Consider the following 14,686-nt stretch of genomic DNA (forward strand, 5'->3'; position numbering starts at 1 on the left):
AACCTGAGCGGCCTGGCAGTTCTTGATAGAGAATGAAAGAAGGTTGTGATCAGAGAGCGGGAGAGGGGAGTTTGTGAAATAATCCACTGCACAAAGCCGAGAGAAGACCAAATCGAGGGAGTTTCCATCTTCATGCGTTGGAGAATTAGTAAGCTGCGAAAGGCCAAACGAGGAGGTTAGAGATAAAAGGTGAGTAGCAGATGGGGAGAGGGGAAGAGCAATGGGGATGTTGAAATCACCCATGATGAGGGTAGGGATGTCACAGGAGAGAAAATGTGGAAGCCAAGTGGCAAAATGATCCAGGAACTGATGGGAGGGGCCGGGGGGATGATACACTACCGCCACTCGCATGGAGAAGGGGGTGTAGAGTCTGACAGCATGGACCTCAAAAGAAGGGAAGACTAGTGAGGATACTTGAGGGATAACCTGAAAGGTACATTTGGTGATAGAAGCAGACCAACGCCTCCACCTGCTCTTTTGTCTGATCTTGGGGTATGAGAGAAGTGTAAGAAAAGGTTGAAAAGTTCCAGGGGGCCGAATACTTTCGCAAGGCACTGTAGATACTTCTTCAGGGGATTCCTGTAATTGCATAGTGTCACGAACAGCCTGCAGAAGCTCATCTGTGTCCGCTGATGAAAAGAGATCTCTTTCCCCTTCCTATCGGCTCTTCTTTCCTATCCTGTTCTGAATCCTCTTTGTCCGAGGAAGGGCTAGATTCCCTAGGCCTCTTTGGTGACCTCTGGGGTTCTGCTTGGCTAGTATGCGGAAGACTGAGGGTATATGCACACGCTGCGGATTCTGCTGTGGATCCGCAGCAGATTTGGCCCTGCGGGTCCGCAGCAGATTCTGCTGCGTTGTACAGTACCTTTATTTCCTATGGAAATAAAAAAACGCAGGCCACATGCTGCAGATTTTTCCGTGCAGATTTGCTGCGGGTTACAATCCGCATGTCAATTCTTTGTGCGGATTTTGCTGCGGTTTCCTACCTTCACCATTGTGAGGTGAGAAACCGAAGGGCAAAACCGCAGGTTAATCCACAGGTAAACCGCAGGTCTTTTGACCTGCGGATTTACCTGCAAATTTTACAAAATCCGCAGGGAGAAACCGCAGCACTAAAAACTACGTGGGCACATAGCCTTAGGCTCGAGATAGAAGCCTGGACTGCTTGTCTTATCAGTGACCTCATATCAGCCATTAATGATGCCTGTTTCTTCCTGACAATTTTAAATGTACAGGCCTCAGAGTGGTTTCAGCCTATTTTCTGGGAATTTGGCTTTACAAATGGGACATTTTTTCCCCGATTTCTTTTTCACTGCTGACAGGGAGGAAGGCTCTCCCTAAAAACACACAGATAATTGGTATTACCTTTGTGTCTATAGGGTACTATTATGGCACTTGTGATATGGCTTTGTGAGTAGCCTACTCATGTGCCCCTGGCTTTGCTCTGCTCCCTCAGGCTTGGCTGTCTCCTCCATTGTAAGGTGCAGACTGCCTGAGCTTGTTCCCACCGTTCAGGATGGCTGGCGGTGGGTACTGAGCCCCTTTTATAACCCTTTACCTGGTTGATGCTGCTCATTCTCAACCGCGTTTCCTGCACAGTGTGACAGTCCATGTGACTGAAGTGTTGTCGCGCCAGGAAATTTGTGACTAAGCAGCGATCTCGCTAGCGAGATCGCTGTGTGTGACGGGGGCTTTAATCTAAAAGCTTTGATTTGCTCATTACTAGTTATGACACAACGTGCTAGGATAACATCTTATCCGAGTCCACTCGGGTGTTATCCGAGCAGCTGGGCGTGTGCGTATATTATGTTTGAGTCTCTACTGCTGCATGCTTTGCAGCTGTTAGACAAAACATGGGGTGATTGCATAGCAGACAGGCAATCCACACGTGTTGAGGGTGTCCAAGAGCTGCAAATCATGCAGCTACAGAAACTTGAACATAACATACAAGCACGCTCAGATAAAATGTTATCTGAGCATGTTCGCTCATCACTTGTCAGAACTGCAGCACCCGGTAAACCAAGTGATACATCATTGGATTCAGAGTCTCTTTGCCTACATCATGCTGCTTTTAGAGGAGGTACTAAAAACATGCTGACAGATTCCCTTTAAGTTTAAGACTTTGCATATCTTTGCTTACTGCCGGTGAATCTGCACTAGGAAAACAGACACCTTTAGTGTCCTTAAAGGTCAATTTGAATGTGGCTTCAAATTTTGATTTCTCAGTGATGCAACAATGAAGTACTACAAGACGGATATCTTTTTTGCATTAGTACTTAAAAAAAAAATAAAAAATAAAAAAAATAAAAAATAATACAGCCATTTCATTAGCAAAATCATCCTAACTGCCACCCTTTCAACAAAAACTGCAGCCAGTTTGTCTGTTACACGCTACTGCTCCAATTTTGCTTTGCATTGGTTTCAATAAATCTCTCCCATTGTAAGAATGAAAGTACATAAGAGCTCACTAGTTTGTGAATACGTGACTATGGGTTTTTGACAGGGAAAATCTATATGTGAACTGGGAACAAACGTATTTGTTTTTTTTACTGGATACAGCAATATAATTGAAGACTCTGGCCAACTTTACTATGCCTATGGCTTAAAACATGATCACTGAAAGAACACATGATGTCACAGTCATCGCTGGATGAAGCACGAGGGTCGTTTGTAATCAAGATATTCTCTTAAAATAGATCTGAAGTAACAGATCACGAAGCCTGACATCTCTGCACTTGTCAATGAATTATGAAATTATGTTACTCAAGATAGAGCTCACGAAGAAAAATGTGTCAACACTCTCCAAAAATGGGCGAACTAGCAAATCTTAATGAAGACCATATAAATCAACTATTCATCAACACTCCCAGAAAATAAACATTTCTTTCATGAAGGAGTAATGCTGTTGACGTGCTGAAATCTATGCTATTGAGAATTGTTAGGGACCAACATAAGATGTGACCTCCTACCAGGAATCCATAGAAAGCCAAATCCAGACACAGCCTCACCCTGTGAGCAGACTGGCACCAGGGCGCATTCTGGTATGAAAATTAATATTAATATTATAGAAATAATATGCTAAATGCATAGCTTGTTCTGCATTTACTTTCATAGAAATTTAAGAAAGCTTAAAGGGGTTGTCCGGGCTTTTCACATAATCTCAGTACATATCTGGGCTGCAGAATTATGACAATAAGTAATTTACTTTCTGTCACTAGTTTGCACGGTTTTCTAGATATTCTGAACAGAACGTCCAAGGGGGGAGGTGTTATGGCATTGAATTGAGAACTAGTCGTAACCTCCTACTCTACTCCAAACATGCCCTCTATAGCAACAACCCCACCCTCCATAGCTACAGGCCCTCCCCGTCCACATGAAGAAGCCTTCACACAGTAATAAATTCTTCCCCTCCAGCAGCCTCAGTGCAGAGAGCTGCTCCTCCCCCAGACACACGCTGAACAGTTATCTATGGAAAGTGAAACTAGTGAGGAGGGAAAATCGTCCTGTATTCTGGGCCGCTCCATGATTACAATACATAACTCATTATCAGTAATTCCTTCCCTCAGTGTCCCAGGCTGCTGGCAGCAGCGAGAACAGACTGTGAGATGGCTAGTGATGGGGGTCTGCAGCTTCTAATCTGCACAGGGGATGGCAGTCACTGATGTAATCTGTCGTGTGACAAAGCCTCTGCTGTGTGAATGGGACAGCTCTGTGTCACTGATGTCTTCACACAGCAGCAGATTTGGTGCAGTGTATGTGTGAGCACTGTGTCTCTAATGACACAAATACTGATGGGAGCAGCCTGACCCAGAATACAGGAAAATGTGTCTGGGGGAGGAGCAGCTGCTCTCTGCACTGAGGCTGCTGGAGGGGAAGAATTCGTTACTGTGTGATGAGGGCTTCTTCATGTGGACAGGGAGGGCCTGTAGCTATGGAGGGTGGGGTTGTTGCTATAGAGGGCATGTTTGGAGTAGAGTAGGAGGTTACGACTAGTTCTCATTTCAATGCCATAACACCCCCCCCCTTGGACGTTCTGTTCAGAATATCTAGAAAACCGTGCAAACTAGTGACAAAGTAAATTACTTGTCATAATTCTGCAGCCCAGGTACTGTATGTACTGAGATTATGTGAAAAGTCCAGACAACCCCTTTAAACATTTTAAGCATTGTAAGGGGTTGACCCACTTGGCTGCTTCCTCAGGTAGACACAGGAACCATTCTGGTAGAAAAATCACCTGTCGGTTTATTGTGGATTGCACAAACCTTGGCAGGGTTCAGCAAAATAAACAGAGCCTTGCTGGCATAATGGTAAAACAAACAAAAACAAGGTCCTTATGAGTTCATACCCTGCAGGGTTCACCTGCAGTAATCCCGCACAGTCCTTAGCTCCTCCGGGAGCTATGTGGGAGTTCCTGCTCTCTCAATACACAACACTGAATTTCATGGCCAGGTATTTAACACCCATGTGATTGTCACATGACCTTGACCTCACACAGGTCCTGTGCCAGGACTCTGCATGTGGAGATAGGTGGCTATGAAGGCCCACTAATACTAGCCCATAATATAGGTTCCCATTAACCCTCTCAGCACTTAGTGTGCTGGAGGAAAAAACACTCTGGTTTTACATCACTGACCGCAGTATGCGCAGTGACACGTATCTCCCTTCATATACTATGCCAGTGACTATCACAGGATATAAATGTGTTCTTTTTATCAATCTAAGGCCGGGTTCATATTGCGTTAAAGGGGTACGTTTAATGCATCCGTTACATAGCGGCATTAACGCTATGTAACATATGCGTTAACACACCCATAGACTGCTATTGACGAGCGCATCGCCAGTGTATGTCATAATCAGCATGCGTTAGCGATGTGCCGTCATTCTGTGACGGACCCTCGGACGCGGTCTGCAGCGTCCGAGGGTCCGTCACTGCTAGCGCAGATGAAGCATCTGAGCTAGGCAGTGAGTGGCATTAGCGCAGTCCGTCAACGCTATGCATTGAACGGACTGCCGTAAATGCAATGTGAACCTAGTCTAAAGCCCAAGTCGTAACTAAGATTCGCAGTATTGAAAGATAGTCAAAAGGTCGGCTCACGCCCACTCTACAACCCTGCTACCCACTGAGCAAGGAACTAAAGGCCCCATCACACACAGCGATATCACCAGCAAGATCTCTGATTTTGTGACGCCACAGCGATCTCGCCAGCGACATCGCTGTGTGTGATGGGGATCAGCGACCGGCCCCCCAGCCGGGTATCGCTGATCGCACTCCATCGTCCTGGGCTGTTTTTTGATCGTTGGTCTCCCGCTGGCCAGCGCGCATTGCTGCGTGTGGCAGCGAGAGACCAGCGATCAGCGACGCTAGATTCCAATGTAAACAGCGGGTATCTAAGAACCGCACGGCTCTTGGATACCCACTATTTACATTGGAAACCAGCTTGCTCGCTGGAGGGTCTGTCTGTGACAGCTCACCAGCGATCAGCCTAACGATGTCCCAGCGATCCCATCCATGTCGGATCGTTGGTGGGATCGCTGGGACATCATTATGTGTAACGGGGCCTTAAGGCATAACTATTTAATCGCTTGCACAGATGGCAGCCGCAAGCACCGCGGTGCAGGAAAAACTTAAAGGGACAAAATCATAAAGCATCTCAGAAGCGCCAACAATCTCTGAGTTGATGGGGTCCTAGGAGTTGAACCCACGTTAAGCAGAAAATGGTGGTAAATTTTGGCAGCTTGGATTGAAAATCCCTTTATTGACCTAAAAACAAATTAAACTACCATAAGTAACGCAAAGTTCAGCTATCAAGCATAGTCTTGGAAAAGTAAGAAGACACAGCTATCACTAATATGTGGCTGCCTATTTATTAACAAAAGTAGGCAGCCACATGCAAAAGGCTTTTCTGATAAACTTACAGTAAGTAAAATAATGAAGAAAACGGTCCTTAAAAAGTGAACTATAAACTTCCAGGACCCCGAAACTCACAGGTTCAGACCTGACTTTTGATAGAAAGTCAGGTCTTTAGCACGCAGATTTTTCATTTTTTTTTTAATCAAAGTTATTCAAAATATAATAGAGTATATGGTTGCCTATTCATTGCTTACATAAAATAGGTAGCCTGACACTAGAGTGGGGCTCTTTCACCTCTTCTCTACATAGTCCAAACATACACAATACATATCAGGTGCAGGATATGGAGCTCTGCCCACACCATACCTGGCAGATAGTAGTTGTGTTATACAGCTGGCATCATCGAGGCCAGGCTGAACTGCGGAGACCTCAGGACCGTGGGAAAATGCCAGTGATTATATTACTGCTGGTGAATGATGCTGCGCTCTCAACAGCTCAATCCCCAGTGGTTTTCAGCCAGGACGGTTGCATCTTGGCACCGTCCAGGTTGAAAACTATTTAGCCCCCAGACATGGATTACAGCATGGAACACAATGATGGACAGGTATGGTATATTGTTGTTTTTTTATTTTACTACAGGGGGTCGAGGGCTTCGCTGGAATTAGGCAATGCAGTAAGAATGGCTTTAATTGGGATTAATAAATGGAGTCTGTGTCATTTTTTCAAATAAAGGATTTTATTCTGGCTGTGTCTTTATTTAGAGGGAATCTGTCACCTACTTTTGGCGGGCTATTTAAATTAGGTCGGTCCGGTCCGGTGGGCGGTGTTTCCGATCTTTGCCGCCTCCCCATTCTTGGCTCACGCACACGCAGTATGCTTTGCCCAACTGCGGGCAAAGCCGAAAAGCCTCACTGCGCATGCGCCGGTTGACTAGGCCCCAGAACACTGCAAAATACTTCCGGGGCTTAGTTAACCGGCGCATGTGCAGTCAGGCTTTTCGGCTTTGCCCGCAGTTGGGCAAAGCATACTGCGCGTGCCAAGAATGCTTGGCGCACGCGCGAAAAATGGCGGACACCTACTCCGATTCATGAAAGGACGGCGGCCAAGGATGGGGAGGCAGCAAAGATCGGAAACACCGCCCATCGGACCGGACCGACCTCATTTAAACAGCCCACCAAAAGTAGGTGACAGATTCCCTTTAACTATAGGATAAGTAATGGATAGGTGTCTTATAGACACATCTCTATTACTAAGCCCTGGGCTTGATGTCACCTAACAATACAAAGGTGACATCAACCTCACAAATATGAACCCCACTTGCCACCGCTACAGGGCAAATGGGACAAGCCGGGCAAAGCGCCAGAAAAGGCGCATCTAATAGATGCACCTTTTCTGGGCATCTGTGGGCTGCTGTTTTTAGGCAGGGGGTCTATATCAATGGCCCCTTACCAGCCTGAGAATACCAGCGCCCAGCTGTGAGATTTGGCAAGGCTGTTTGGCAAAAATGGGGAGGGACACCACGCCGTTTATTTTTAATTTATTTAAAAAAATAAAAAAAAGTGGACATCCCTTTATTCTTGATAACAACCTTGCTGAAGCTGATAGCTGAGGGTTGCAGCCACCAGCTGTGAGTTTTGCAGGGTTGGTTCAAGAAAATAGGGTGGGAACCCATGTCAGGTTTTTCATTCATTTATTTCATTAGATTGCAGGTGGCGGCTGAGGAGAACCCCGATCATCCGCTCCTGCTGTCACTGTTGTTATTAGCGGCAGCAAGTGTTGGATGATGGGAGCAATTGTCCCAAGAGCCCTCACCTGCTGTCATTGTTTGAACTTTAATGTAACTCATCATTCTCCTCTGCTTGCTAGCGTTGATCGCCGGCAGAGCAGGGGAGAATGATGAGAGCCATCTTCAGCACCTGCCGCCGGGGCACAGCGCTTACTGTAGTGCTTCTTCCCCGATGCCGATGTGTCACGCAGAGGACATCAATGTATGTTCTCCTTATGCACATGTGAGGGACGTTTTGCAGTCAGTGCTGAAGGTAAAAAACTGACATGAGTACGTGGTACATGTGAAACCTGTTACCACAGGTACCGCAGACAAGGATGTGTGAAAGAGGCCTTACATGGAGGTGTACCTATGCGTTACCATAATGCTCCCAAAATGGTTCCATGGGGGATTTATAGGAGATTAAGATTTTAGAACTGCTGCTTATTGAACTTAAATAGTAAATGCCATAAAGCCCCAAGAGAAAATATAGAAAATTGAAACAAAAGAATTAGCATTTTTTTCAGGTGTTACACTTCCCCAAATAAAGCAATCAAATCATGGTAGATTCCCCAATAGAATTTCTATAACATCAACACACCACAGAAAAAAAAAACCAAGTTACAAGTTTCAGACAAAAAAAAATAAGAGATACAGTGCCTTGCGAAAGTATTTGGCCCCCTGGAACTTTTCATCCTTTTCCCACATATCATGCTTCAAACAAAGATACCAAATGTAAATTTTTGGTGAAGAATCAACAAGTGGGACACAATTCTGAAGTTGAACGAAATGTATTGGTTATTTTAAATTTTTGTGGAAATTCAAAAACTGAAAAGTGGGTTGTGCAATATTATTCGGTCCCTTTAACTTAATACTTTGTTGCGCCACCTTTTGCTGTGATTACAGCTGCAAGTCGCTTGGGGTATGTCTCTATCAGTTTTGTACTTCGAGAGACTGAAATTCTTGCCCATTCTTCCTTGGCAAACAGCTCGAGCTCAGTGAGGTTTGATGGAGATCGTTTGTGAACAGCAGTTTTCAGCTCTTTCCACAGATTCTCAATTGGAATCAGGTCTGGACTTTGACTTGGCCATTGTAACACCTGGATACGTTTGTGAACCATGCCATTGTAGATTTTGCTTTATGTTTGGGATCATTGTCTTGTTGGAAGACAAGTCTCCGTCCCAGTCTCAGGTCTTTTGCAGACTCCAACAGGTTTTCTTCAAGAATGGTCATGTATTTGGCTCCATCCATCTTCCCATCAATTTTAACCATCTTCCCTTTCCCTGCGAAGAAAAGCAGGCCCAAACCATGATCCTGCCACCACCATGTTTGACAGTGGGGATGATGTGTTCAGGATGATGAGATGTGTTGCCCTTACACCAAACATATCGTTTGGCATTGTTGCCAAAAAGCTCAATTTTGGTTTCATCTGACCAGAGCACCTTCTTCCACATGTTTGGTGTGTCTCCCAGGTGGCTTGTTGGAAACTTTAAATGACACTTTCTATGGATATCTTTGAGAAATGGCTTTCTTCTTGCCACTATTCCATAAAGGCCAGATTTGTGCAGTGTAAGACTGATTGTTGTCCTATGGACAGACTGTCCCACCTCTGCTGTAGACCTCTGCATTTCAGCCATAGTGATCATGGGCCTCTTGGCTGCATCTCTGATCAGTCTTCTCCTTGTTTAAAATGAAAGTTTAGAGGGACGGCCGGGTCTTGGTAGATTTGCAGTGGTATGATACTCCTTGCATTTCAATATGATCGCTTGCACAGTGCTCATTGGGATGTTTAAAGTTTTGGAAATCATTTTGTATCCAAATCTGGCATTAAACTTCTCCACAACAGTATCACGGACCTGCCTGTTGTGTTCCTTGGTCTTCATGATGCTCTCTGTGCTTCAAACAGAACCCTGAGACTATCACAGAGCAGGTGCATTTATACGGAGACTTGATTACACACAGGTGGATTATATTTATCATCATTAGTCATTTAGGACAACATTGGATCATTCAGAGATCCACAGTGATCTTCTGGAGTGAGTCTGCTGCACTGAAAGTAAAGGGGCCGAATAATATCGCACGCCCCACTTTTCAGTTTTTGATTTTCCACAAAAATTTAAAATAACCAATAAATTTCGTTCAACTTCATAATTGTGTCCCACTTGTTGTTGATTCTTCACCAAAAATTTACATTTGGTATCTTTATGTTTGAAGCATGATATGTGGGAAAAGGCTGAAAAGTTCCAGGGGGCCAAATACTTTTGCAAGGTACTGTATATACAAGGTTGGTATCAACAAAATCATGCTTACCAGGAGAGTCACAATGCCTGATCATTATCTCACAATGGATGCAATAAAAGCAAAAAACAAATGACAGCAAAGTGTGGGTTTCTTATTCCTCCTCCCCTGCCATTTATCTATACTTTCAATTTTTTTCCCAACTTCAGAGTACATTATGTGGTAAAGTGAATAGTGCCAGTCAAAACTACAACTTGCTCTACAAAAAAAACAAGCCCTCATATCTATATAAAAATAATAGATCCTGATACCAGTAATGTATCACTTACTGAGCTGAATAGTGGATTTAAAAAAAAAAAAAAAAAAAGTTTTATGAACAGGAGATTATCATTAGAGGACCAGTAACCCTGCTGTCAGGTAATCCTCAATTTCTCCTCCATTGTGTTAGTCCGTGCAAATGAGACTGCACTCAGATGCACTTCAAATACTGGACCAAACTCGGACATGCTATGATTGTTTCCCCAGACCGTTTCAGTCTGAAGTCTGAATTTTTTATGCCAGAAGCAGTGTGAATGACTGGTGGCAAGCACTCCAAGATGCATGAAAGCTGTTTTTAAAAATCATGGCGCTGGACCGCAACACCCATCGGACCAAGACCGGACCGCCCCTCGGTGAGTATAATCTAACTCTTTTTTCTTATCTTTCAGGTTACATCGGGGGCTTATCTACAGCATTACAGAATGCTGTAGATAAGCCCCTGATGTCAGTGGCAGCAGCTCATAGTCGAAAAAAAGGGTGACAGATTCCCTTTAAGGCTTCCTGTGATGTTGTACGTGACCCATTGCAGATTACTGAGAGCAGCACTCAGTAATTTTGGAGAAGTACAGGGCACCATTGCTCCTGGAGGACCCACTCTGCCCAGGTTTCAAATTCATCCATAAATATGTACAGCGGATTGCACAATGAACATATGGGGAAAGATTTGGAGCTAGCCCATTCCATAAAGCTATAGGCACCCATGGCCATCTGCTGAGAATGGAGATAGATCTGATTGCAGCTATTTAACCTCTTGAATCCTCTTGTCAATCATGACAGTGGCATTTAATTCATCAGTTTTAGCATGTTAAACTGGCTACATCATGGAATAGTAGAAGCAGAGCCGAGTAAAAAGTAGTTTTGATTTTTTAATTTCTCCTCTCCGTTGCAGAGATATTAGCTTGTGACATTTAGGTTATAATTTATGTAAAGCTCATCTGAGTGTTACCAGAGATTTATCTTTGGAGGCACGCATGTCTTCCCCTGCATGAGGATGAGCTATCATAACCAGCCAGTGTCATGAGGGGGGGGGGGGGGAAAACACACCATCCTCTCTTTACTGATCTTTGCAGCTATTCTGAAGAGATACAGAGCTGACTTATGTATCATTACAAACCCTTCCAGATCTAATGTCACAGCAGTCAGGGTGAGATCTGATAGTACTGAGGGAGGAGATGCAGACTGTTTGTAATGATACATAAGTGCAGTATCATTACAAACCCTTGAGGATCTCATCTCAAAGCAGTCAGTGTGGGTGGAGGGCGAGAACTGACAGCACCTTGAGATGAGATCTGAATGGTTTACAATGATACATAGTCCAGCTCTGCAGCATCATTACAAACCCTTCCAGATCTAATGTCACAGCAGTCAGGGTGAGATCTGATAGTACTGAGGGAGGAGATGCAGACTGTTTGTAATGATACATAAGTGCAGTATCATTACAAACCCTTGAGGATCTCATCTCATAGCAGTCAGTGTGGGACGGGTGGAGGGTGAGAACTGACAGCACCGTGAGATGAGATCCGAATGGTTTACAATGATACATAGTCCAGCTCTGCAGCATCATTACAAACCCTTCCAGAGCTCATCTCACAGCAGTCAGTGTGGGGAAAGAGCGGACAGCATGAGATCTGGAAGTGTTTATACAGATCCATAACGCAGCACTGCTATATCTGCTGCAGAGCAATGTATCATTACAAACACTTCCACTTTACCGGCTAATGTCGGTGTAATAGAGATGAGAAATTACAAAATAGAATCTATATTTTACTCAGCGTTGCCGGCAGTATTCCATTATGAGGCCAGTTTAACATGCTCAAACAGGTGAAATGTATTTTAGAGGGGACCTATCAATCTGCCTCCCTCTGCAACATGCTTTTGAGGCGCCAATGGCGTCATCACAGGATTCGTGGGCCTACCAACGCTCGTGTCGGCCATGTTTGTACACCTAAGAAGCTCAGTGTACCAGCTTTACAATTCACTGCAACATGACAGTAACTGCAGTCTCGTCTCCTTGCGAGACCAATAAAAAAAAGCAGGAAAAAATATATTAAAATTTCCATCGCCCCCATTTAAAAAAAATGTTATCAAAAAAATATTTTGAAAAAATAACTGATTCCGAAAAAACAGGCGCTAACATTTACCTCACTGATATGGCAGAACGGCAGGTATTTGCTTACTTTACCAGCAAAAAAGCTGTATGGCCCCCAAAATGGCAAAACTAAAGCGCACAGCTCGCCCCGCAAACAACACCTGACCCAACAGCTTTCGAAGGCGAGGAGAAGATAGCCAGCGATAAGGGGCCACGGGGACTCGGACTTTCAAGCCCCCCATAGACCTGGGGCAGCCCCCACTGCAGAATTGTGCAGGTCATGGCGCACACCGCAATGGCTGAGGGCTGCACACTGCCGGGACCGCGCTTCCCCCTCACATAACACAGCAGGTGAGCAGTGACGCAGCTGTGACGTCATGCCGTTACCTTGCTCCTCTCCTTCCAGGTATCTGACCCTCAGTTCTTCCTCGCCTTTTACCTCAGAGCTGAACTGGCGCCCCCCAGCGGCGCAAGTCACGCGTATCAGCAGCTGCCCCTTGAGATCCAGAGGGCGGGGGAGCTGCCACCAGGCGGCGTGTGCAGCTCGTGTTACCCTGCTGCCGCGAGTCAGGACCCTCAAGCTAGCCAGAGCCGCCATGCTGAGTGACGTCACGGGAACGCCGGCACGGCCAGTCCGCCGTCTGCACACTCTGCAGCTGTTTATGTGTTCCCACAGAGCTGTTCATAAAGCTTATTTAAAAAAAGAACAAGAAAAAAAAGCTGCAGTGGCTTTGAAGCTGTAGAAGCGGCGGTCTGTGTGGTGAGGCCGGAGAGGAGTGGGGCGCGCAGGGAAGGCTTCCTGTCTCCTCACGGCACCAGGCCTCAGGCTGGTAGCGCTCCGTGTACCACCCTGGGGGGCGCCACACATTATATCACCTGCTGCTCAATAATGGTGTGTAGTGGATGGCTGCACCCAAGCCTGTGCTGGAGAATCCTGTATTAGGCCTCGTTCACACGACAGTGTCTCCGGTATGTGTGGTGACTGTTTTCACACTGACACAAGTAGACCCATTCAAATGAATGTGTCGGAGCACCTGTATGTCCGTGGGCAAAACAGGCTGACGTCCGTTTTTTGCCTTCAGCACGGATGGCAAAATGTCCCGCACACCGAGAACACTCATTGATGTCCACTGTGTGACATGCATCGGCACCGCGGAAGAAGTGCTACAATAAGCGCTGTTCCCCGGCGGCAGGTGCTGAAGCCGGCTCTAGTCATTCTCCCCTGCTCTGCCAGCGATCAGAGGAGAATGATGAGCGTTATGTTAAACTCCGAAAGACAGCAGGTGGGGGCTTTTGAGACTGTTACCCCCATCATCCGTCACCTGCTGCCGCTAATAACAGTGACAGTAGGTGCGGATGATCGGGATATTCCACAGCCTCCACCTGCTGTCGCTCAGACACTAATGTAACGCTTATCATGCTACTCTGCTCACTGGCAGAGCAGGGGAGAATGATGACAGACGGCTTCAGCACCTGCCGCCGGGGAACTGCGCTTACTGTAGTACCTCTTCCACGGCGGCTGTCCGTGTGGTACTGATGCGGCACACGTACACACTGATATCTCCGGTACCGGAAATAAACGTGTTAAAGAGGCCTTAGGCCTCGTTCACACATCAGTGTCTCTGGTATGTGTGATGACAGTTTTCACACGTATCAGTGATTGACACACAGACCCATTCAAATGAATGGGTCTATTCACATGTCAGTGTGTTTCCATGGGATTGACGTGCCTGTTTTTTACCGTCAGCACGAGACACAAAACGTCCGTCACACATTCACACAGATGACACACTGGAATGTCATCCATGTGAGCAGGGCTGCCACTAGTAATTTCGGGGCCCCATACTGGCAAAATTTTCGGGGCCCCCTTGATACTCCGCCCAGGCTCCACCCAGCCCTGTCTCTGCCCCTCAAACTGTCCACAGTCCCACCGCTCTCTCTTGGAAAAACTCCACTTCTCACCTATCACACATTAACAGTTCCCATCACCAGATCACACATATAGCCGGCAGCTTTTGCTTTGGACAAAAGATTTTTTTAAGCCGCCACCATAACAGGGTAGACACTTTTGGCCGGGCTCTACTGTAACCTATTAAATATTTGTTAAAATATGCAATCCACTTTAGGTATATTTTTATTTATTTTTCAATTTTTAAAGTGACCAATAATATCACATACAAGGAACAAATACCGCTACACCATGATCAGACCACATATTACTACCATAGTGACCGAATAATATCACATACAAGGAACAAATACCAATGCACCATGACCAGACCACATATTACCACCACAAAGTGACCAAATAATAGCACATACAAGGGACAAATACCACCGCACCATGCCCAGACCACATATTACCACCACATGGTGACTGAATACTACAATACTGATCATTAATAAAAAAACATAATACTATCAC

At 45.5% G+C, this 14,686-nt stretch overlaps 1 protein-coding gene across 2 annotated transcripts in view; it reads right to left on the bottom strand.

The window, feature by feature from the left end:
• Window positions 1-12,978, bottom strand: part of AUH (AU RNA binding methylglutaconyl-CoA hydratase) — a 379,877-nt gene extending 366,899 nt beyond the window's left edge. Inside the window, exon 1 of one of the 2 annotated variants that reach the window (XM_073575340.1) lies at window positions 12,649-12,978. In XM_073575340.1, coding sequence (XP_073431441.1) covers window positions 12,649-12,859 — 211 coding nt within the window. In that variant the 5' untranslated portion in view covers window positions 12,860-12,978. The remainder of the gene's footprint in view (window positions 1-12,648) is intronic. The other variant, XM_073575339.1, reaches the window with a different exon arrangement.
• Between the last annotated feature and the right edge of the window lie 1,708 nt (window positions 12,979-14,686).

This window comes from Dendrobates tinctorius, unplaced genomic scaffold (genome assembly GCF_039654945.1).
Source record: "Dendrobates tinctorius isolate UK_male_01 unplaced genomic scaffold, ASM3965494v1 ptg000044l, whole genome shotgun sequence".
Classification (NCBI taxonomy): Eukaryota; Metazoa; Chordata; class Amphibia; order Anura; family Dendrobatidae; genus Dendrobates; species Dendrobates tinctorius.